The sequence below is a fragment of the Hylobates moloch genome, unplaced genomic scaffold, assembly GCF_009828535.3.
Source record: "Hylobates moloch isolate HMO894 unplaced genomic scaffold, HMol_V3 SCAFFOLD_1, whole genome shotgun sequence".
Taxonomy (NCBI): Eukaryota; Metazoa; Chordata; class Mammalia; order Primates; family Hylobatidae; genus Hylobates; species Hylobates moloch.
Window position 1 is genome coordinate 186876518 of NW_026652276.1, and position 24157 is coordinate 186900674.

General features: G+C 38.3%; 1 protein-coding gene across 3 annotated transcripts; it reads right to left on the bottom strand.

Moving 5' to 3' along the window:
* Positions 1-1133: 1133 nt before the first annotated feature.
* Positions 1134-23242, bottom strand: SYPL1 (synaptophysin like 1). 3 transcript variants are annotated; one of them, XM_058425771.1, is made up of 7 exons: positions 23120-23242; positions 22782-22853; positions 21956-22033; positions 9808-9932; positions 8328-8535; positions 3595-3783; positions 1134-2571 (listed from the first exon to the last, which is right to left on the bottom strand). In XM_058425771.1, exons 1-7 carry the CDS (start codon positions 23168-23170, stop codon positions 2437-2439), a joined length of 858 nt encoding a protein of 285 aa, XP_058281754.1. In that variant the 5' UTR covers positions 23171-23242; the 3' UTR covers positions 1134-2436. The 3 variants fall into 3 exon arrangements, with proteins under 3 accessions (XP_058281754.1, XP_032617240.1, XP_058281756.1); XM_032761349.2 differs by lacking the exon at positions 21956-22033; XM_058425773.1 differs by lacking the exons at positions 1134-2571; positions 21956-22033 and adding an exon at positions 3219-3317.
* Positions 23243-24157: the final 915 nt, after the last annotated feature.

Genomic DNA, 24157 nt, shown 5'->3' on the forward strand with positions numbered 1-24157 from the left:
CTAGTAAGTAAAGAAGTAAAGCTTTTATTACTTCTCTCCTGGAAATTATCCTATAAATGGGTTAAACTTGTAATGTTGATTCAAAAGCAGAAAGTGAAAAGGCAATAGAACTCCGTTTAAAATCTACTCTAATCTCAATACTTTTAAGTTTTAAATTTTGATCTCATTAACCTTATGAATGTCAACCAACAGAAAAATAAAACACACCAAAAGATCCAGAACTCTTTAAGGATTGTAAAGGGAGAAGCTTGAAAGCCTGACGCCAATCCTTCCTTTGTCCAAAACCACCACCCTAACGGCTCCAGCCCCATGAATTCCTAGTTTAACAATCTCTGTATCAGATGCTATCAAAAGTTGGTAATCGTAGCTAACATTTATAGAGTGCCTACTAAATGCGGAACACTGTTCTAAGGGCTTTACATTTATTAACTCACTTTTAAATCATAAACACACTGAGATCAGGAAAGTGGTTTAACTATTCTTAGTTTCAGTTCCCCATAGTACGGTACAATAAGATATTTTGAGAGACCATATTCACATAACTTTTACTACAGTATGGTTTTAATTGTGCCACTTCATTATTAGTCCTTGTTAATCTCTTACTGTGCCTAATTGATAAACTTTATTATAGATGTATGTATGGATAGGAAAAAAGACAGTTCATATAGGGCTTGGTACTACACTTGGTTTCAGGCATCCCAAGGGGTCTTGAAACATATCCCCAGTAAACAGGAGGGAACTACTTACTTTATTTCCAATTTCCACATAAGCAAACTGAGGCACACAGAGGGCAATTTGCCTACAGTTAAATAGCTAGTAAGTGGCGTAGACAAGATTCAAATCTAGGCAGTTTGGTTGCAGAGCACACACTCTTAATCAGGAATCTTTGCTAGTTAATTAGACAATTAATGAGAAAGGGTGTATCAGGAAAACTTAATCTGAGAGTTACAAATAAGTATTTTCTAAATGAGGTCGGAAGAAAAAAGGATAGAACCAGAGTCTCCAAAGCATTTCTGTTTTATACCTTGCCAAACATTAAAACTGTGATTCTATTTCCTGCTTCGAAAATCAGTTCTGTTTTGCATTGCTCAGTACCTTTAAGATGAAGGTTTCTTTGTAATATTAACAATCAGTGCACTCTTTCTTTCAACTCCTTTATTAAATTGGTTGCAAAAAAGATATACATTCTTATATTGACAATTCTCATCATGAATAAAAGCATCAAAAATAAGGCAATAGCAAGATGTGCTTCACATATAAACAATCATGTTTTAAGAATAAGAAACCTGAATACCTGTACAACGAAAAGATTAGGAAGCAAAATGTGAATAAGCTTGTATTCAGAATATACCTATATGTGTGTGCAAAGACAATACACTCATCATATACCTCACTTAGGTTCCTTTATGATGCATAATTCCTTAATCATTCATTTGTGAAACAAGAATGAATATTAAGAAACATGAAATCCAAATTGCATTTATTTTCACAATATCAATGCGAAACTCAAAATAGCAACTTCATTTACTCTCAATGGTAAATTTCAAACACGGAAAGCAATCTTAATTTTTTTAACGCTGTGACTAGGGTCTGCAAAAAACGGTGGATTATTTTACTCTACTTACAAAGAGGCTGGGTCTCACCTGCACTTAAACAGCATGAGCAACAAAGGACAGGAAACAAATATCACTAAGAGTAATGCCCATACATATAAAGATATCTAGTTGAGCCATGTTCTACTTACATAGCAAGCCTATTAAACCACTAGCATAACAGATCATATCTCATGAAACAGAATTACTAAATTAACTACACATCTATCAGAAATTTCCAAATCCCTGCTCCCACCACAATTTTAGTACACTTATTAAGTACCATGGGTTATTTAGAAAAACAGAAAAAAATATACACCTAGTCTTTGCAATTAAAATAAAATCATAACATAAACAATGTTAGATATAAATTTTGAACTCAGTATGTTTTTTCCTACATATTTATGTAATCAAGGCTCTTTAGGCAAAGACAGGTCGTAGGTATATGATCTGTACAAACTTACAGTAGTGTATATTCCAAATGATTTTTCTTCCTACTATGGTATGACAATATAACTGCTTTCTGAATGAAGATACATGTTAAGGCTTAAGGTGTAAACACTTTGGAAGGCAAACAGCTTAGTGAAAAAAATTATGGTTCACTTAAAAATGTGTATCATTTCATAATAGACCCCTGAACTTTTAAATTTACATGTGAGAATACATTTACATCTTAACTTTCTAGGAAAGGCACAGGCTTTACGTAAAAAAGCAGCAAAGTTCTAAACCCACCAATATATTGACAAAGCCATTACTTTTATTAGAAACAAATAATGCTTCTCAAGATGTTGGCAACATGTCATGGTATCAACATATACTTCATACAGTGTATTTCTCCCTTTAATTATATTCCAGTAGGAGGTGGAATACCTCCTTGGCTATGAGGGACAGACGTGTTTGATGGACTGTGTAGGCTGGTCTCCTTGTACACAAACCAAGCATTTCCTCCCCAAAGTATCATATTCAGAAAGCCAACTATCTATGAAAGAGAAAAATAAATATGAAAATCAAATACCTACTTATAAAAATTCATGCCCTACTTAAAAATCTCACTTTTTCTTTAAATATTTAACATTTTTAGGCAGTACGCCATTATTTCACTTAAAGTTTACTACTACACACAATGAGAAATAAAGAAGGAAGACTACATTTCAATGTACAAAATGTGGTTATATAATGACTTATTCCCAATGAAATAAGGCTAAATCTCTAAATCTGTAACATATAAAATCATGGCTAGAGATTTAGTTATTCTTCCAAATACTTTCACTTTTCTATTTAGAATGATTATCAACTGCTCGTGTAACTTTTCCCATTTACTTCTTATCACCCCCTCCTACCATCTCTTCTACTCCAATCCAACAGTTGTAGCCACAAAAAAAGAGGAGTCACACAACTTTACTTCCCATCCCAATGAGTCAACCTCAAAGCAATTAATCTTCCTGGCTGGGTGTGGTGGCTCACGCCAGTAATCCCAGCACTTTGAGAGGCTGAAGCAGGCAGATCACTTGAGGTCAGGAGTTTGAGACCAGCCTGGCCAACATGGTGAAACCCTGTCTCTACTGAAGATACAAAAGAATTAGCCGGGAGTGGTGGCACATGCCTGTAATCCCAGCTACTTGGGAGGCTGAGGTAGGAGAATCACTTGAGCCCAGGAGGTGGAGGTTGCAGTGTGCTGAGATCATGCCACTGCACTTCAGCCTGAGCAACATAGCGAAACTCCATCTCAAAAAAAAAAAAAAAAGAAATTAATCTTCCCAGATATAAATCTGACTAGATGAAAGAAAGTCTCAGAGATGAATAAAATAATGATCTTGGTTACAGATGATACTTTTTTTAAACAAACTTTTCTTCACTAAACACTATATTGTTACTAGAATTCAGGTAGCTGAGTAAAAATAAAAACCATCCAGAGATTTACTGAAAGCTATTGCTTTCCTGAATTACTAGTACTTTAAACAAATACATGAAATAAAAAAAATTATAAATAATGCATACATACCACAGATACATTTAGGGATCCCATACTGGTCACAGAGCCAAAGTAACACATTACTGCTTTCTTCTTACAAGGCGAAAGTTCATTAACAATATTGTGACCGGTAGCTATTTTAATATCTGTCAGAGCTTTAGCCCAGGCTGAAGTGCTCACCAACCACAAAAAAGTGGCAACAAGTGTAACAACAAAGTCCTAAAGCAAAAATCAGTAAGAGTTAATAATGAACAATTAATTTTAATACTAAATTTCAAATCCATGAAGGAACTGAGATTATATTCAACCTTATGGTACTGAGAAATGGCCTTCATGATATACTTTATTAAAAAAGTCAGCATAGTAAACATTGCTGTTAGTGTTACAAGCACAGTGCCTGAGTTACAACAGTAAATATGACTCAGTCATCTCCTCAGAAGTCTAAGATTTTCACACTAGAAACCAAAGTTTTATACAGCCTTCAACATAACCTCACCTCAGTCACTTACTCCCAGGATCATACCTTAGACCTTGTCATCACCAATAACTGTATCCTTCCATACTCTGTTTTGATCATCCCATTTTCTCATAACACCTCTTTCCACTCACTCTCTCTGGCACCCCAATCCTAAAACTCCTTTGACCACACCAAGACCTACAATCTGATCCTACTGCTTTCTTACTGTCTCACCACTTCACTAATGTCCTCACTTATTTTAATCAATTTCTATTCTAAAGGCCTTCGTTATCATCCCTTGCATATACTCTCAACTCCCTTATCCTTCTTCTGCAAAACTCTAACTTTAGTTAAACCGAATTCTCCATGAGACGGATAATAAAATGGTGAAAAGCACACAACAGAATGGTATCTCTTTTAAATTTCCTAATCACAAATCTTAAGAATGCTCATTAAGAAAAAGGCAACAACAAAAATCTCCCAAGACACCTTATCAGTATTAACTCTGTACTAAATCCTTTGCTATTTATTACAAAGAATGGGACGGTTTTAATATTTTAGAATAAATGGTTCTAATGGGTGGTTTTAATATTTTAGATCATAAGTCCAATCTTGTTTGATCTTCCTTCAAATTAATGACCAGGGTAGGAATAATACAAAATTTGTACCTTTTGGATGCTATATATGCTAAACATATGCATACACTCAAGGATAGGAGCTCTTATACATCTGCAGCAAAAATCTTGCTAAACTCAGAATGGGTTTTGGAGCTTATCACAGAAGCATTTTGTTTTTAAAATAAACCCAATTAGTTTTTAATTATTTTGCCAGCCACCTTTTAGTCATTTATTAGGTTGATGCAAAAGTTATAGCAGTTTTTGCTATTTAATGATAAAAACCACAATTATTTTTGTACTAACCTAATATTTAGGATAAATACCAGTGACCTCTTATGAGATATAGAAGCTATGCTATATAGCTTGCCCACTTGGTCAAGACAACACTGAATGAATACTTAGGATTAGAGAACCAAAAATAATTACTAATTACACAAACATGAAGTACATGCATTTTGTATCTGAGCTCTCTGCTGCTACTTGTCCTTTTAAAAAACCTAGATCAAAGAGAAAAGGCTAGAAATATAGCTTATATTTTCTGCACTGTGGAAGTACTCCCCTTTTTACTGCTGTACATCTGCTATACATTCTGCTGCAGGTAGACATTTTCTAAACACTTGCTAGAAATACAGTGTTTTTTGGAAAACTGATGAGTAACATGAGGTTATATCGCATGTTAAATAATTTCTCTTTATGGAAAAGTTCACAACTTTGATCAATATATATCAAATCCTCCTAATTTTCAGGTATTTTCTTCCCTCCAAAGTCTTTTTTTTTTTTTTTTTCCTGGTTATGCTCTTAAATCCACTTTGATGGCTTGAGGCATGACATTCTTATATTTCAAAAGCAGGAACTTTTCTGAAAATGATGTACAAAGTAACCTAGGTTGAAGGAACGTGGGGGGAATTCTGGTCCCTTCAGATAGTATTTGCTCTACTCAGGACTCTAGTCACACTGCACTCTAAGCGAATGGTGCCACCTGGAGCTCTGCAATGCACAACCTGCAGCTGCCTAGGGAAGCTCTACTCCTCCCAACAATTCGCAATATGATTCATAGATTTTTAGAATTTGGGATACCCTAATTTTGTTTGGATTCATTTTCTGGTATTCTCAATTTTCCACACTGCCTTGAAACCTTAAACTCCTCCTACTTAACAAAAAAAGTGCTATATTTACTTCAAAAGATAATTGAAGTAGATTTAAATTTTCATAACTGAAATACTCCTAGAAACACCTTAGCACAGAATTGAGAATATTGCTAAAAGGGCTTGTCCTCATTAATACTACCTAAAAATTAATGTTATTTTTGGCTATATCTTAAATTTTGGGTATCTCAAAAAAAAAAAACCGCTTCTTCCCCCCCAAGATGGAGTCTTGCTCTGTCACCTAGGCTGGAATACAGTGGTGTGATCTTGGCTCACTGTAATCTCCACCTTCTGGGTTCAAGCAATTCTCCTGCCTCAGCCTCCCAGGTAGCTGGGATTACAGGTGCCCACCACTATGTCCACCTAATTTTTGTATTTTTAGCAGAGATGGGGTTTCACCATATTGGCCAGGCTGGTCTCGAACTCCTGACCTCCTGGAGTGATCCAGCTACCTCGGCCTCCCAAAGTGCTGGGATTACAGGCATGACCCACTGCACTCAGTCTCTCAAAGAAAATCTTTTAATATTTTTATGGTTAAATTAAAAATAGAACTGAAAATTAAATTCAGAAGCTAGACTTTTATAGACAAGAAGCACCCATTATGTAACAATAAAAACCTACTTAAGGAACCAATTTTGGATTATCTCTTTATATGACCACTAATTGGTCATTCTGAGGTGGAAAATTACTTTTTACTTTTCTGAATGATGCAACTAGGTCAGTTTTATAGTTTTATCAGACAAAAACCACCTACAAAAATAGATCTGAATGCTGCTTTAAAAAGTGTAGTATTTTTAACAGTTTACTAGACAAAATATGAGAAATAAAGGGCACATTGATAGATTTAGTAAAAAAATTTGTTGGGATGACAAAATGGCAAGAAATAGCTTCTAATTATAAAGAATTTTAACAAAATATAATTATCTATAAGATTATTCTAGTTCCCTTTTAAATAAGATTTGAAAAGTCTGCAGAAGACATAGATTCCTAACACGTATGTTAGATAAGCACTGCAAATTAAAACAGTTGACGTCTTATCTTTTTAACCGAGAAGTATTTTATGAAAACCTCTAGTTTTCTTATGTCTCCTATGATATAAGAAACAGAATAAATCTGAATGATAAAAGACTGTTGTATTACTTACCATTTCCATTCTTATGATCCAGCAGCAAAATTAAAAATAAATAAGTAAATAAAACTTGTAATCTTATTTAATAATCCTTCATATTTAAATAGCCTTCCCTTTAAAGTAACTTCACAAATAATTAGCAGATGTGTTTTCTCATACATATGAATGACCAGTATCACACATAAAAAACACCTCTGTTTTCCCTTCAAGTCACGAATAACTGACTTTGTAGTTACTCTTTTATAGTGGAGGTGTAGCTTAAAACCATGATTTATCTCTGGATGTGCCACCAATAATCCAGGGCAGATTCTACTAACTAAATCTCAGACAGTATTTCTAGCTCAGTAGGCTCTGAAGCCAAAAGTATCAGGACTTCAAATCTAAGTCCTTTGTTGATACCTCAAAGATTCAAAATTAGTTCATGATTGCCACTAATGCTGAGTATAAGAATTATCTGGGTCTTATTTTAAATTAAGGAGTTTAAGGACATAGACTAGGAATCAACAAACTTCTTTTGAAAAGGGCCAAATAGCAAATATTTTTTATCTCTGTTACAACTACTCAACTTTACCACTGCAGTGTGAAAACAGCCACAGGCAATGTGTAAATAAATGATTGTGTATGGCTGAGTTCCAAAAAAAAACTTTATTTAAAAAAACAAGGCCAGGCTCGTGGCCACACCTATAACCCCCAGCACTTTGGGAGGCCGAGGCAGGCAGATCACTTGAGCCCAGGAGTTTGAGACCAGCCTGGGCAACATGGTAAAACTTTGTCTTTACAAAAATACATAAAAAGTAACTGAGTATGGTGGCCTGTGCCTATAGTCCCAGCTACTCAGGAGGATCATTTGAGCCCAGGAGGTTGAGGCTGCAGCAAGCCAAGATGGTGCTACTGCACTCCTGCCTGGGCAACAGAGCCAGACCTTGTCTCAAAAAGTAAATACATAAATAAAGAAGTAAAAATAAAAAATAAGACAGTGACCTCTGGGACACAGTTTGCGAACCCATGATATAATTAAGCTCAGTAAGTTTTGTAGAAGTATAAAGTGGGCCTTTAGAGGAAGAAAAAAAGTAAGAAGCAGAAAGAGTTATGAGACTATGTTGTGATAAGTAATTCTTCAAATTAAAAGAATTTCGACTTAATTTTTTTGCTATTTGTAACCTGATGTGCTTTATTACATATCTGAGCTTTTTCCAAGTTAAAATAGATTTAAAAAAGAAACAAACTTTCCTTATAGTGCAAATAGGCTAAAAAAATTGAGTTAAACTTAATGGGAGAAAGCTCAACCCGTGGCAAACACAGGCTAAAATATGCTGAACTGGCTTACACCAAGAATTTTTATTTCCAGTATAAGAAAATCTATATTTAGCTTATACAAATTATTTTTGTATTAAAAAAATAAAGTGATTACTTACAATCATAGGAAGTTTACGACTATCCAGATACAGACTCGTGTAGCCAACATAAAGCAGAAGGGCAGCAATGCAGTACAGGAACACAAAGACTGCAAAGGTAACATAGAATTGTGCAGAAGAAGAGTAATCGCCTATGAGAACGTAATCTTTCCAATTTACATCACATATGTTTACACCTGGAGGTGGCTGAAATGATGCCTCATTCAACCTATTAAAATAAATGTATGAATTATTGGACTTTCCCAACAGAGACAGAAACATTTAAGCAAAACAATGAATGACACTTCAAAAAATACTTCCCAAATATATTAAAAATATTCCTTTGGGGAAAAAGTAAAATTCAAATATTATATTTAAGTAAACAAATTTTCATAATAAATGTATGTAAGTTATACCTGGTATTAGTTTATGATACATTGAATATAGACTGAATTAAATACTTTCATACCCAGATACTATCTTCCTGCAGTAAACAATTAGGTAGGAAAGATGATACCAAATGGTTTATACTTTGAGACATCATATTTCATTCTGTGTGGCAGAGTATGTGTGACTAGCCCCAAGAGAGCCAATTACAAAAATGATTCACATTTTTAACCCTGGATCAATAGTTGCTAACAATAAATATTGCCTTTCATTTTTCCCAACCATAAATTGTAAAAAACTTGTCACTAAAGATGCTGTAACAGTGCTTTATGTGAGAAGTGTCTAGGAGAAAGGATACAAGATAGAGACGCTTTGATGATTACTAACCACTTATTATCTGACTTATCTTTAATATGGGGATTTTATTTAATCATCAAAATAGCCTTACAAGATAATACTTCCAATTACTGGACCAAAAAATTGAGTCTTGGGTCAAGTAAGTAAAGTTAGTAAGTGAAAGAAGATTCCCACCCTGGCTTAAACATAGGACATATTCAATAAACTTTTCAATGGATACTGATGTCAAACAAGATTTCACAGATGAAATATTCATTTTACTTTAAGAGTAAGAAGTGTGGCTTTATGCTAATGAATGAAATATGGAATCTCTTTTCTTTATATACATATGTCTTAAAACTATATAAAGGCATTAATATTCAGTAATTGCAAAAAACACTGAGAATCTGGATTTTTCTAAGTTATGTTTCCTTCTACATTAGGGCTTCTTATACTAAGGTGATAGAACAATCTCTAGTTTGCTTTATTTTTACATTTCCAATCCTCTGTTAGAATAAAATTATCAAGGCAACATCATATTGTTATAAAAGTTTCTGAACGCTTACTCTCACTTTCTGTACTATTTTGTCACAGACCAGGAGATGTTTTTAGACAGGCATGGGTCTGTGTACCACAGTTTGGGAGGTAATGATCACTTACAAATGAGCATCCAATCTAAAATTTTCTACACCCCACAATCAATAAATTGCTGGAAATCTTAATGACTCACTGTGAAAGTAAAAAGAGTTGTGAAACCATTAAAATAAGTATAACTCACCTGAATGGATAACCAAAAGTAGCTGTAACAGTTTTATTCTCAGTAATTGTGGTAGGACAATTCACTTGAATTTCTGTTTGGCCCTTAAAACCTCCACAGGTGGCAAAAGCAAAGATAGAAGCAATCTGCACAAAGTAAGATGAAAAAAGACAAAACAAAAAAAAGATAAGCATTACTACACCCCAAACAAGGGTCACTAAAACTGTAAGCATACTGATTATTAAAAATTGGCTCACTAACAGTTTAGAAATTCTTTTTTTGAGACAGGGTTTCTGTCATCCAGGCTGGGGTACACTGGCACGATCAGGGCTCACTGCAGCCTTGGCCTCCCAGGCTCAAGCGATCCTCCCACCTCAGTCCCCCAAGCAGCTGGATCACAGGTGTGCATGAGCACACCTGGCTAATTTTTTTTTGAATTTTAGTAGAGACAAGGCCTCGCTATGTTGCCCAGGTTGGGCTTGAACTCCTGAACTCAAGCAATCCTCCCATCTTGGCCTCCCAAAATGCTGGGATTACAGGTGTGAGTCACTGTGCCCAGGTCCCCACTACACTTTTTTAAAGAGATGAGTCTCACTCTGTTGTACAGACTCAAGTGTAGTGGCACAATCATAGCTTACTGCAGCCCTGAACTCTCAAGTGATCCTCCCAAGTAGCTGGGACTAAGGAGTGTGCCACCATGCCTGGCTACATTCTAGAAATTCTTAAACACAAACTAAGATGGTGAAAGACATTAAAACATTCATTTGCAAACCTTGACAAATGTGATTTTATTTTCCCTGGAGTATAATATAGAAATTAATGTACCAGCCCATATGACAATTCATTTGCTCATACTTGAGTGTATCCACTAAGTATTAGTATAAAATATAGAGAGAGACTCTTTTATTAGTATCAAAATCAAAAGGGGTGAATTGGAGGTATTTTTATTTGGAATGCAAGTTACCAGTAATTTGTAAAGCCAAGAGATTGTAAGCAGAGAAGAGATACTATTTCATGAGCCTGTTAAGCCTCCCTTGTGGATATTTCCAGGTCTCAAAAAGTTGTTGGAAACTTATTTTCCTAATCATGTATATGCTTAAAAAAAATGAATGATGTTCTCTCAAATACAATCTAAAACACCAAAAACCTGGAAGCAACTTAAATGTTGACAGGGAATCAAACTATAATTCACCCATTCATTCATTCATGCAATGAAACATTATATAGCTGTTGGAAATTAACAACATAGAATGTTGGAGATTAACAACATAGAAAGTGTTCATTACATATAAAGTATATTTAAACAACAAAAACTAGAAAGGTTATGCATCAAAATTTTAACACTGGTCACCTCTCAAAGGAAGATAAAAAATAATTCCTTTTTATTTTTGTACTTGTGAATTTTCTACAAAACAACACAAGTAAGTAAAAAATTCCAGATGCGCTGTTTAAGTCCAAGAGCTCAATCTTTCAGCAAGTGGCGATGGCTCTATTGTCAAAACACATTTGCAATCTGACCACTTGTACTGCCTCCTGATCTGAACTACCATCACCTCTTGCCTGAATTTTGCACTAACAGCCTTCTAAATGATCTGCTTCTGCCCTTGCCCCAGCTTCAGTCTGTTATCAATACAACAGTCAAGACAATCTTTTAAAAAGGTAAGGCAGAAAATGTTATTCTTTGCTGAAAACCCTCCAATGGCTTTTGAGCTCTCTATGAATAAAAACCAAAGTTCATATAAAGGCCTGCAAGATCCTTTCTTCCCTTGTATTTCTGACCTCATGTTGCTACTTTTTCCTTTACCTAATCTGTATACACAAACTGCTTTCCATGCAATACCTTTAATGACACTGGATAAACTCTTCCTTCAGGACCTTTGCACTGGCTATTTCCTCTGCCTGGAATACATGCTTCACTCCCTCACTTCCATAGCTTCCTGTTCCAGTATGACCTTCTCAGAGAGACCTTCCCCTCACCACACTATATCAAATAACAGCACTCCTACCCCACACTACCTATTCCCTCTACTCTATTTCTCCTCCGTTCTAATTACCACTGCTTGACACAGTACTTAATTTGTCTGTCTTTCCCTAGAATAGAAACTTGAAGAGGTCAGGGGCTTGGTTTTGTTCAAGGTCACACATACTCAGCAACTGGTAGTAGATAAAATTCAATGCAGATTTGATATCAAACCTTCACTGTTGAACACTTGACATAATGCCTCCCATGGATTATTCCAGGGCCTTGAATCTTGTAGGCCATAATCCACGTTATAGTAATTGTCAAGGGTTTGTTTTTTCCCATCACCCCCACAAAGAAGAGATACATGAAAAGAATCTGGTTACAGATAGGAACAGTCTGTGGTAATGTCCAGCACATAGTTTGGGGTCTTAACTGTTAAGAGGTCTTTACAGGATTTCAAAATATGTAAAAGTAACTTTCCTTGGAAAATGTGTCATGAAGTCATTTTTCATTATTTGTACTAAATAGTTTTATGTTAAAAAAAAAAGGTAAAGGTAGAAGAACCAATACCCTCTCAGAATAAATATGCATGAATACACAGAGTGAAAAGGCCAGATAGTGAGTCAGGAAAGTGAGTCCTGGGCATATACCCACGTTTAAATTAAAAAAAAAAAAAAGAAATGAGATACACAAATTGAACCAATGGAGCAGAATAAAAAGGCCAGGAATAGACTAGTGTGTATAAGACAAATTGTATCTAACAGTTGATTTGTAGATCATGGAGGAAAGGAATGTGGTGGTTTTAAAGATATGCCTACAAACTCTTTGATACAACTCCCATCAAGAGATGGAGCTTGATTTCCCTTCCCTTGAGTGTGAACTAAATATAGTGACTTGCTTCTACAGAATAGAATGTGGTACTGTAGAAGAAACGGGATGTCTTTTCTGAGACTCAGTTATAAAAAGACTGCAACTTTTTTTTTTTTTTTTTTTGAGACACAGTCTCGCTCTGTCACCCAGGCTGGAGTGCAATGGTGCAATCTCAGCTCACTGCAACCTCCATCTCCCAGGTTCAAGGAATTCTCCTTCCTCAGCCTCCTGAGTAGCAGGGGTAATTACAGGTGCCCGCCACCATGCCCAGCTAATTTTTGTATTTTCAGTAGAGACGGGGTTTCACCATGTTGGTGAGGCCAGTCTCAAACTCCTGACCTCCAGTGATTCACCCGCCTTGGCCTCCCAAAGTGCTGGGATTACAGGCTTAAGCCACCACACCGGGCCAAAGATTGCAATTTCTGTCTTCCTTTCTCACTCTCTTGAACTTTCTGATTCTCTGGGGGAAGCCAGCGGCCATGTTGGGAGGATACTCAGGCAACTTTTAGAAACTCACATGGTGTGGAATTGAGGACTGCCAGTAACCACATGACTGAGCTTGGAAGGGGATCCTCTGAGGTTTGCCAGCAGTCATGAGAATGAGCTGGAGGCCTTGAGATAACAGCAACCCCAGCCAACAGCTTGACTGCAACCTTATGGGAGACCCTATGCCCAAACCACATAGCTAAGCTGCTCCCAGATTCCTGACCCACAGAAGAATGGGTGAGATTTATTATCTCACTTAATAAAAGTCAACGGACCTTTGTTTTAAACTGCTAAGCTCGGCATAATTTGTTATACAGCAATAGATAACTAATACAAGGAAGAGCTGTTCAGTAAATGGTCCAGATGAACTGCACACAAAAGTAAAGTCTTTAAAAAATGTAAAGACAATATAAAAGAAAACCTGTGACCACATGAAAAGGAAGAGTTTAAGATTTTTTTTTGTAAAAAAGAACCATAAAAGATTGTTAAATTCAACTACAGAAAAAAAATTTTAATCAAGTCAGCTGTTGAATGTAAAACAAGCTACCAATTAGGTGAACATATTTATAATAAACATAATGTCACAAAGGATTTACTAGTATATAGATCTAAGAGAAACCCTTGCTCACACATACTAAGAGACATATAAGAATGTTCATAAAAAATGGGGAGGGGAAAAGCAACAGGGAAATGGATAAAATACCATAGTATATTCTTACAATGGGAAGTTATATGGCAAAAAAGATGTAAGAATTACAACTGCCTACATCAACACAGATGAATCACAGAAATCCAATGCTGAGTTAAAACAAAAACAAAACAAAAACCATGTTGCATATGACTACCTGGACTATAAAACCATTTTTTAAAAAGCTCTGTTTACCTGCCTACATTACACCTGCCACTATTTTTGTTCAGGCTCTCACCATTTTTCACTGGGACTAACCCAGCAGACTCTTCCTCTCATTTCCAATTTCATTCCAATTAATACTCATCTTCTATAATGTGGGCACTACAGCTGCAGTACCCAGTAATGCTACTTGTGAGTCTTGAACACTTTACATGTCACTCATCTAAATTGATATATACTCCAACTGCAAAATACACACCAGATTTTGAAGATTTACTATGAAAAAGATGTAAAATACTTCATTAATTTTTATATTGATGACTTGTTCAAGCAATAATCTGGATAGACTGGGTTAAGTAAAATATATTGTTAAAATTAATTTCACCTGTTTCCTCTTATTTTAGTGTGGTTAACAGAACACTGAAAATTACTATGTGGTTTGCATTTTTGATTCCCATTGTATTTTTTTGTACTGGACAAAGCTAGTTTAGAATGATGTCACACTGATCTGAAATAATCTGATCACGTCCTTCCCATTTAAAGGAATTTCCTCAATTGTTTTTCAACCTAAATTAAACAAAAAATGCTGAAACTTCTTAATTTGGTATAAAAAGCATGGTTAATTGATCGTCAACTTTATCTTTCTAGACAGATTTATCTGCAGTGTATTCACTGCCAGGTACTGTATGATTCTGTCACATTATACTGCTTACTGTTCCTGAAACATACCATGTATTTATGTCTTAAATGTATATGCTTCTTCTGGGAATGCCCCGTCTCTAATTAGCTCATCTTTTAAGGCCCTACCCAATTCCTTGTGGTAGAACTCACGATTCTTCTCTTGAGCTATCATAGACATTAACTCTATTATATATGAACTCTACTATAGGCATCTTTCTTGTGTAACTTGCTTTACAAAAAATAAAATGGGGCCAGGTGCAGTGGCTTATGCCTGTAATTCCAGCACTTTGGGAGGCCATGGCAGGAGGATCGTTTAAGCCCATAAGTTCAATACCAGCTTGGGCAACACAGTAAGACCCTGTCTTAAAAATAAAATTAAATTAAACTAAAAAATTAAATGGAAAAATGAATTTCCTAATATAACAAGTAGCAAATAAATGGCATACTGCACTACAGCTTGTTGCTTTCAAGACTATCACTTCTACTGCTCGTTTGCCAGACTGTCACGTCTTTGCACCTGCTTTTGTTTAGGATTTTCAGTGACTAGCAGAAAACCTGGCACATAGCAGATGCTCACTAAATAACTACTTAATTAAGGAACAAATAATTTCCAATAACTTATAAATAAAACCATATTTTGAATCTTACATAATTATCATTTTAAAAGCTTTTTGTTATAAAGATAGATAAATATCATGACAGCAATTCTGGTCTTTATCTTAGAGAAAGAAGGGACAAAAGCACATATTTTATATTAAACAAAGTACAAAATTATGAGGGCAAAATATCCAACTATCTCACTTCTCCCTATATTCTACTGCTATTTTGATCTAGACTGGAAGTTATATACTGGCAGCCTGTTGGTAAAACCTGACCTGCAAATATATTTGTGTGGCCTTTCCAGTATTACAAAAAAATGTGAATTTGTTGTCATTGTTTTAATATCAGGGTATTACACATAAAAATTTGGATTTCCTGCTTTTCCTGAGTGTGTATGGGAAAGCTGAAGAATGGCAACATCAGACCCACATTCTCATAAAGCAACGAATCAGAGAGAACTGAGTGACAGATGTCACTTATGGCAGAGTATGTGCTTTCCAGGTTATCCGCTTCTCCATTGTCTTAACAGCCCTCAGGATGTGTGTTAGTTGCCAGTAAGTAATCAATGACATACTATTGTTTTTCTTCCAAACATCTTGCTTCACTCATTTGCTTTAGAGGGTGGTTCCTATTACCATTTCAGTTTCTAACCCTAGTCTAAAATGAAAGAGTACTGGTGTTCTGATTTATATTTTCTGGCCACTTTTGAAACTTATTTTCCCATATACTCCTACCCCATGAAGAATGACTGAAACTACTGACATGGAATTCTATCTGCAGAGTAACTAGTAAGAATCCAGGGGCAGGGTGACAGCAAGTTTCTGTTTGGTCAGAAAAGTTACATGTTCACATACAGCCTCAAGTATCCAGAGAAACAGTCCCACTTACCTCTCTGCCGACCAGACCCATACTAGATGACCACCATGGCAGATCTTATTCAGAGAATTGTAACCTCAGGGTGAATATTACAGCCTAGTTTTCTGGAGCACTAGTCTCCAAAGTAGACTGGAGTACCAGAAGAAAATATGTAAACTTCTATTTAGATCTACTTTCAGACTTAAATAAGGAATTGAAGCTATATTGCAATTAATATACCACTGAAACCCATGCTGGGCATGCACATCAGAAGGTCACATGTCAGTACAGCATGCTGGGTATCCTGAAGGTTAAGAGGAATCTCATACATGGAAGGACAGACAGTGATAACCTCATCTATTCTTTCACTTTTAGTGTTCATGCATTACAATGTGAGTGGGCTGGATTTATGGAATAAATTGTCTAGTTTTAACCAAATCAACCTTCACAAAATTGACCTGTGGCTTTAAAATGTCTTCAAAGAAACTGTAGATTGGTAACACACACACTCATGTATAAAAGAGAAAATGGAAGCATTCATACTACTCTATGATTATAATCATCAGCCATATTACAGGGTAAAAACGGACTATTTAATCAGATCACAAGAAGGTGGCAAAACAATAAAAAATTATCAGAACAGTATCTGAAACAAGGATTTAAAAATATAAACAAAATTTGCACTGAGTATATAATATACCTTAAGATACTAACTGACATAGTAAAACATACATCTTAAGTTGTAGATGCATATTGTGGCTCTGTCCATAAAATTTTGCACTAATATTTTGCACTAATAGGAGTTCATGATAAAAAAGACTCTGGAGGCTGGGCACGGTGGCTCACGCCTATAATCCCAGCACTTTGGGAGACCGAGCCGGGTGGATCACCTGAGGTTAGGTGTTTGAGACCAGCCTGGCCAACATGGTGAAACCCCGTCTCTACTAAAATTACCAAAAAAAATTAGCTGGGTGTGGTGGTGGGCACCTGTAATTCCAGCTACTTGGGAGGCTGAAGCAGGAGAATTGCTTGAACTTGGGAGGCAGAAGTTGCAGTGAGCTGAGATCACGCCACTGCACTCCAGCCTGGGCGACAGAGTAAGACTCCGTCTCAAAAAAAATAAAAAATAAAAAAAAGACTCTGGAGGCTGGGTGCAGTGGTTCATCTCAGCATTTGGGAGGCCAAGGATCATTTGAGCCCAGGAGTTCGACACTGGCCTGGGTGACATGGTGGGACTCTGTCTCTATAAAAAATTATAAAAGTAGCTGGGTGTGGTGGTGTGTACCTGTAGTCCCAGCTACCTAGGAGGCTGAAGTGAGAGAAAAGCTTGAGCCTGGGGAAGTCAAGGCTGTAATTAATTGGGATCATGCCACTGCACTCCAGCCTGGGTGACAGAGTGAGACCCTGTCTCAAAAAATAAATAAATAAAATTTAAAAAAAGTTTGGAGACTTAACTTCTATTGCTAGACCATGCTCATTCTGAGGATTCTACTGGAGAATACTAGTATTCACCTGGTTTATGAGTGTTGTTTACACGTCTCTAGTTGCAGGATCCTCATTGCTATTTAATTTCATCATTAATCTGAAATCATCTACTTAAATTTCTTTCTGTCCAAGGTTTAGTTTATCAAAGTGATCACTGAAATCTTCAAAAATAGATACAAAAGTATATTATGTATGAGTGTTTACATGCAAAACAAATGTATGCTGGTTTTAAGTCAAATGATCATTAGGTACTTAAAATGAAATATTATAGCACGTTTGCCTTTACAATCAAAAGATTAGATGCCTAGAGCCAAGGTATGATTTTTATAAGTCAAAGTCTGAAATGTTTACTAAAGTTATTCATTTAAAAAAAGTAGTTTTTGATGGTGATATTTCAGTTTATTCCCACTGGGCAATAAAGTCAGTTACAAAGTGCTTCAGTTTCACTCTATCTCCCTTTGCTTCTAATGTACAATAGTAGAAAATTCTAAATAGCCTGTCAAGATAATTCCAGAATCCTTAAAAATTTGGATTATGGCCAGGTGCGGTGGCTCACGCCTGTAATCCCAGCACTTTGGGAGGCCAGGGCGGACGGACTACCTGAGGTCAGGAGTTTGAGACCAGCCTGGTGAAACCAGGTGAAACCCTGTCTCTACTAAAAATACAAAAATTAGCTGGGCAAGGTGGCGCACGCCTGTAGTACCAGCTACTTGGGAGGCTGAGGCAGGAGAATCACTTGAACCTGGGAGATGGAGGCTGCAGTGAGCTGAGATCATGCCACTGCACTCCAGCCTGGGTGACAGAGCAAGACTCCGTCTCCAAAAAAAAAAAAAAAATTGGATTATGAGAAGTAAACTCTAGAGTTCCTGCTGAAATAGCTAGAAGTTTTTTGCTAACTCCTAATCATTGTATGTTGGAAACACCTTTATGTCACCTTAAATCTCCGAGGAACCTAAGTACATTTATTTAAAAGTCATTTATCAGCCAGGCGCGGTGGCTCACACCTATAATCCCAGCACTTGGGGAGGCCGAGGCGGGTGGATCCCTTGAGGTCAGGAGTTAGAGTCCAGGCTGGCCAGCACGGTGAAACTCCGTCTCTACTAAAAATACAAAACTTAGCCGGGTGTAGTGGCGAGCGCCTGTAATTCCAGCTACTCGGGAGACTAAGGCAGAAGAATCTCTGGAAGCTGGAAGGCGAGGTTGCACTGAGCCGAGACCATACCACTGCACTCCAGCCTGGACAAGACAGAGACTATATTTTTAAAAATTTAAAATATAATTTATATTTTTAAAAATAAAAATCATTTTCTAATTGCTCTACTATTTTCATGTCTTCTGGAGTGAATCAATATCCTGATTGTTGATCTGGCTGGCTGTCTTGAAGTAAGCCTGTCACTTTGTGGAAAACTGACAGCATTTGTAGCCACTGACATAATTTGAGTTCTTAAGTAAAAATTAGTTTTCTTCATGTGTTTTAGCATATTTGATATAGGCTCAACTTGATTGTCCCCTCCTGCTTCTATCCCTGTCTAGCGGCTTTATGGTCATGGTCATTTCCGCTTGGCCTTCTGAGTCCCCTAGTCCACAAACACCACACCTTATGATGGGACCCCCAAACCACCAACACAAGTGAACATACACGTTATCACAAATCCAGACCTTAAGCCTGCAAGTAGATTGGTCCAGGTCTTGAGTGGCTATATTTATCTCTTTATTTCTACACTTTTAAGTACTCAGCTCTTTTAAGTCATAAATCCAGACAGTTGGTTGAGCTTTCTCCAGATTTATTAATAATTACCAAATTTGGGAATAGTCTTTCTCCCTGCCATATTTTCTGTTCTGTTTCTGGTCCCCAGTGATGTTTACCTCATCAATTCTCAGTGTGTGGTCTGTGGACCCCTGAAAGCTCCCAAGGCTCTTTCAGGAGTTCATGAAGGTAAAACATTTTCCTAACAATACTAACACATTATTTGCCTTTTACACTGTGTTGACATTTGTCTGATGAAGTAGATAAACTGGTGGGGAAAACTGTCGGGTTTAGTAAGAATCAGGAAGAATACCAAACTCTATTTCACTGCCACATACTTGCAGTTAAAAAACAAAAAACAAAAATGAACAAAAAAACCCCACCAGTTTTACTTAAGAATGTCTGATGAAGCAGTAAAAACTTTATTAAACCTTGACCCTTGAGTTCTCTTGTCAGTATGATAAAATGGGAAATGCAAATAAAGACTTTTGTTGCATACCAGATACAAGGGTTGTCTCCAGAGAATGCATTTAAGCAACTGAGTTGTAAGCTGAACTAGTGGCTTTTTTTTTTGTAACCACCAAATTTCTCCCATCTTCACAGTCAAACAGCGGTTTATGCTGTCTTCACTTTCTTACCACACATTCACTCAGCCTACTAAAATCTGGCTTTTTGATTTTACTGAAACTGCTCTTGCTAAAGCCATCAACTAGTCCTTATTTTATTTAACCATTCTATTGCACCTAATGTTTTGGGGTACTCTTCTTGAAATTCTAATAGTGATGCCAAGACATTATTTCCCTCAATTTTCCTAACCATTCCTTCTCTCCTTTGCAGGCAGATATCTGCTATATCTGCAGCCCAAACTCATATTTTAAATTCTAGATCCGTATATACAACTGTATCCTATAGGATATCTCCAAAAGATCTAAAGAGACCACAAACTCAATACATCCGAAACCTTTGGCCTTCCACAAAAATCTGCTCCTCCTCCTCTTAATGACATGCCTTGAATACGCTAATGGCAACCAAGTCAGAAAGACAGCAGTCATCTTAGGGTCCTCCCTCTTTGTTACCTTCCATATATATTCTAATTTGTAACCCCCTTTTGTAAACCCCTTCAAGTCCTACTGAAACTAATTTAGGCCCTCATAATTCCTCAATCAACAGATTTCCCTTCCTCCAATTCTGACCTTTCCAATCCATCCTTTTAGAAATTTTCATTTTGTCGGCAGTTAGAGGGATGGATTGGAAAGGTCAGAATTGGAGGAAGAGAAATCGGTTGATTGAGGAATTATGAGTGCCTAAAATTAGTCGTATTATTGACTTGTTTAAAGCCTTTAAGTAAGTTCCCATCCCCTATGGCAGGGATTCTGGGCTTGAGTGGAATAAACACTCCAATATTCTGTACCCTGCACATATGCATTTTCCTAAGGAAAGGGCTCAGATTCCCAAAGATTAACCCTAGAAGCAGCCAACCTCTTTGAAATCTTTTCAGAACAATCTCAAACCATACCCTCTAACCCAGCATATATTCCAGCTAACCCCCAATTACTTTTAAGTTCTCATACAGGGTTATGCTGCTTCAATATTTCCTTCCACTGAACATAAGATTCCTTCTGCCTAGAAAGCCACTCCCCAAGTGAACCAGTACCCATCCTTCAAGTGTTCTTTCGGCTATGAAGTCCTCCCTAGTTCCTCCAAGCAAATGCTCCCTCCCTCATTTCTTCTACTATTCTTTGCATACACCTTTATTACAGTTTATTATATGGCATTTTCGTATTTTTTATGTCCTTCATCCTTAATAGATCATGAGAAAAAGACCCTGTTCTATTCATGTTGGTATGCTAGTGTTTGGTACAGATCTGGTATAAAATAGTCAAATATTTACCACACCATTAACAATGTGTAGTCTTTTCATAAAAGGCTCTCCTGTGTAATAACAAGCTGTTCAAACTGAAAGTAGTATTTCTGTAAGATGCTTAAAAAGGGGTATTTTTCAAAATACATCAAAACACGAATGAACTTATCACTAGTGCTTGAAATATGAAGGAAAAAGCTAAGCCTACAGTTGTTTAAAAACTTGACAAATAATACAAGCACAGATATAAACAGGTGCCTCTTCATTTAAGTGGAAATCTAAATTATTAGTTATACATTTAATTATAATCCTCAATGAGATTAAATCTAGATATAAGACTTTCTTAACGTTTATATTTGATTAGCCTCATTAATGAGATTTTCCTCTTGCAATTTTTAAATGCTTTAATCATGGTTTTCTTTATACTTAAATCTGGACTTAGGTTTAAAAAAATCAAGTATATTTATTTATGCGTCTTTAGAGTAGTCATTTGTGTGAAGTCAGCACTACTTCAGTTTTCAGAAAACACACAAAATGTTCAGTGAATGGTGAAACCGCCTAACCCCTTGGGCGGTTACAATGGTCCACGTAGGAAATCACATTAGGTACCCATCAGAGAAACTGAGTTTCTATGCTGCTTTTAAAAACATCCTCGGTAGGTTATTTAGAACAGGAAATTGAAAGTTCTTATTCTTCTTCACCACTCTATCATTAAGGAAAAGGGCGAAAAAGCTACGGATGTAAATGCTGCTGTCTATAAACACAACTTGCCTGCAGAAATACGTAGTGGGCCACGAAGTTTGAAGGAAGCCCGCAGTGCCTGGTATATTCACCAACTCCTCCAAGTGACTGATCATTGCCAAGGTCGAATTAATAAGTGTTCTTTGATGTTAATGATTGTCAGTGTTCTCAGGAAAGGACTAAAAGCTGACTTTCTAAACAGGATGTTGCTTGGAAATACCCAAAACAAACTCGATGTCCATTCCTAACGTGTTATTAAGTGAACCGATCTGACTCGACGCGTTTTGTTAAAAGGCCTTTCTTTCGTTTCCCTGGCCCACAGTTTATTTTTTTACTATTTTTAACTCGGAGCCCATCTTAAAAACAAATTAAGAACGAAATGCTCGCCAAATCACGTCTACAAGACAAAATCGGCTTCCCAGGGAGCTGGACCTCGAGTGGGCACCCGGCAGGGACGTATCCGCTGAGCCTCTCCGCAGAGCGCGACGCCGGCCGCCGGGTTTCGGTTAGACCGCAGCAGGAAGTTTTCCCTTCCTCTGCGGGAGGCAGTGGAGCCAAGGGGAAATTTGAACTCCCACTGCACGGGGGCACCCAGAGGGGAGCTCCGGTATGGGAGGGTGGCTCCCCTGGGAGCCAGGAGGCCGAGGAGCTCGTGATTCGATGCCCGCTGCGGCGTCTCCGCCCCGCGCGGCCCAGGCCGCGGCCTCCCTGCCCTCCCAGCCGTCCACTCCCAGTCCCGGGGCGGCGGCCTCAAAGCCCGCGCGGCAGGGCTGCGTCCCGGCTCGCAGGTCCCCGTCTCCCTGCCTAGGGCGCCGCGCCGAGCGGCAGCGGGCTGGCCGGCGCGGGCTGCACTCACCCACTCGAGGACCTTGATGAAGCCGAGTGGCTCCTTGAGCGGGTTGAGGTTGATCTGGAAGCCGGACATCCTCTGAGGGAAGGAGAGAGAGAGAGTCAGGACGACGGGGCGGAGGAGGGGACCGACGAAACCACAGCAGCCCGGTGGCGAGGAAGCGCAGGCGGGGCTGGCGCGCTGGCCGGGCTAGGAGGCGGGCCCGGGCGGCCGTGGGGCGGGGCGGGGCGGAGCGGCGGCGGTTGAGCCGCCGGCTGAGACGCTGGGGCGGAAACGGAGTGGGGCGGCTGGGGAGCGAGGGGCGGGCCGGGGCGGGGACAGGGAGGCTTCTCCTCAGGCCGCACCTGGCCGAGTCGACTGATCCGCTGGCGAACCTTGTAGATGTTGGGCGCCATACTGCGTGCGCCGCGCCCCCTTCCCTGCGGTTCAGCCCCTGGCACTCGGTCTTCCCCTGCGCACGCGTGCGCTCCTCGGGCCCCCGCCGCGCTTCCGGACCCGCGCGACTGCGGAGAGCCCTGACCCGGGGGCGCCCGCGCCTGCGCAGCTGGGGGGCGCTGGCCTCGGAGAAACCCTCGTTTGACCCCGAGCTCACCACAGCTGAGCTCACTACACCGAAGCCGTCCACTCCTTCCCTTTACAGACCTCGACTTTTATATGAATTTATAATGTATTGGCACAGATGAAGTCGCGTTTCAAGGCACTTTGTTAGGGGACTTTGATTAAAATTGCAAAAACCAGACTTCTGGCGACCGTGTTGTGGGGTGCCTCGGAAGTGTCAATCACCAAAGATTCCTACGGAAATTAGGCTTATTTTCAAAGTTACCGTCGCAAATGGTTGAAAAATGAAGAAAGGTTATACCTAAAAGAAAAGGCGTGGCCGGACAGTTCCTCGGTGACCTGCACTTTCACCTCCTCTCCCCTGTCGGTCGAGAGTCCTCTTTTTGAGGCATCGTTGGTATCTTTCTTCAAGAAGCTGACTCCCTTACGATTCGGCTTAGGTGATACTTTCCTCTTGGCACCCACTTACAGGAGCCTCAAGGTCGTGTGATCTCCTTGCTGGCTTCCTTAGTACCTGGAAAGTTCCTGGACAGGTGGAATGTGGTCATATTCGTGTATACGAAAAATCAGCTTCCAAGTACTTACCTGAATTTCAAGCACTAATATGATTTAGCAGGCTACTTGCCACTGAGGTTATTCCGTCAGGGTTGACAACTATTATTGAACGTCCTTGTAGTAAGCGAACCCTTTCTCTTTCGAGACCTATTTATCTCCTTGTTTGCTGTCCAGAGAGTGCAAAAAATACATTTCATTTTCTATGCAGACAGAGACAATCTTTATTTTTATCTTGGCTCCCGTTCCTCAGTCCCCAGCACAGTCAGTCC

What these genes read in the sequence shown, in the direction of transcription:
- SYPL1 (XM_058425771.1), bottom strand. Translation starts at nt 23,170, where the DNA reads ATGGCGCCCAACATCTACAAGGTTCGCCAGCGGATCAGTCGACTCGGC. An exon ending in ACTTTTGGTTATCCATTCAG is followed by an intron (nt 8,536 to 9,807) that starts GTGAGTTATACT and finishes TTATTTTAATAG; the next exon opens with GTTGAATGAGGCATCATTTC. An exon ending in GATCCCTAAATGTATCTGTG is followed by an intron (nt 2,572 to 3,594) that starts GTATGTATGCAT and finishes TCTCTTTCATAG; the next exon opens with ATAGTTGGCTTTCTGAATAT.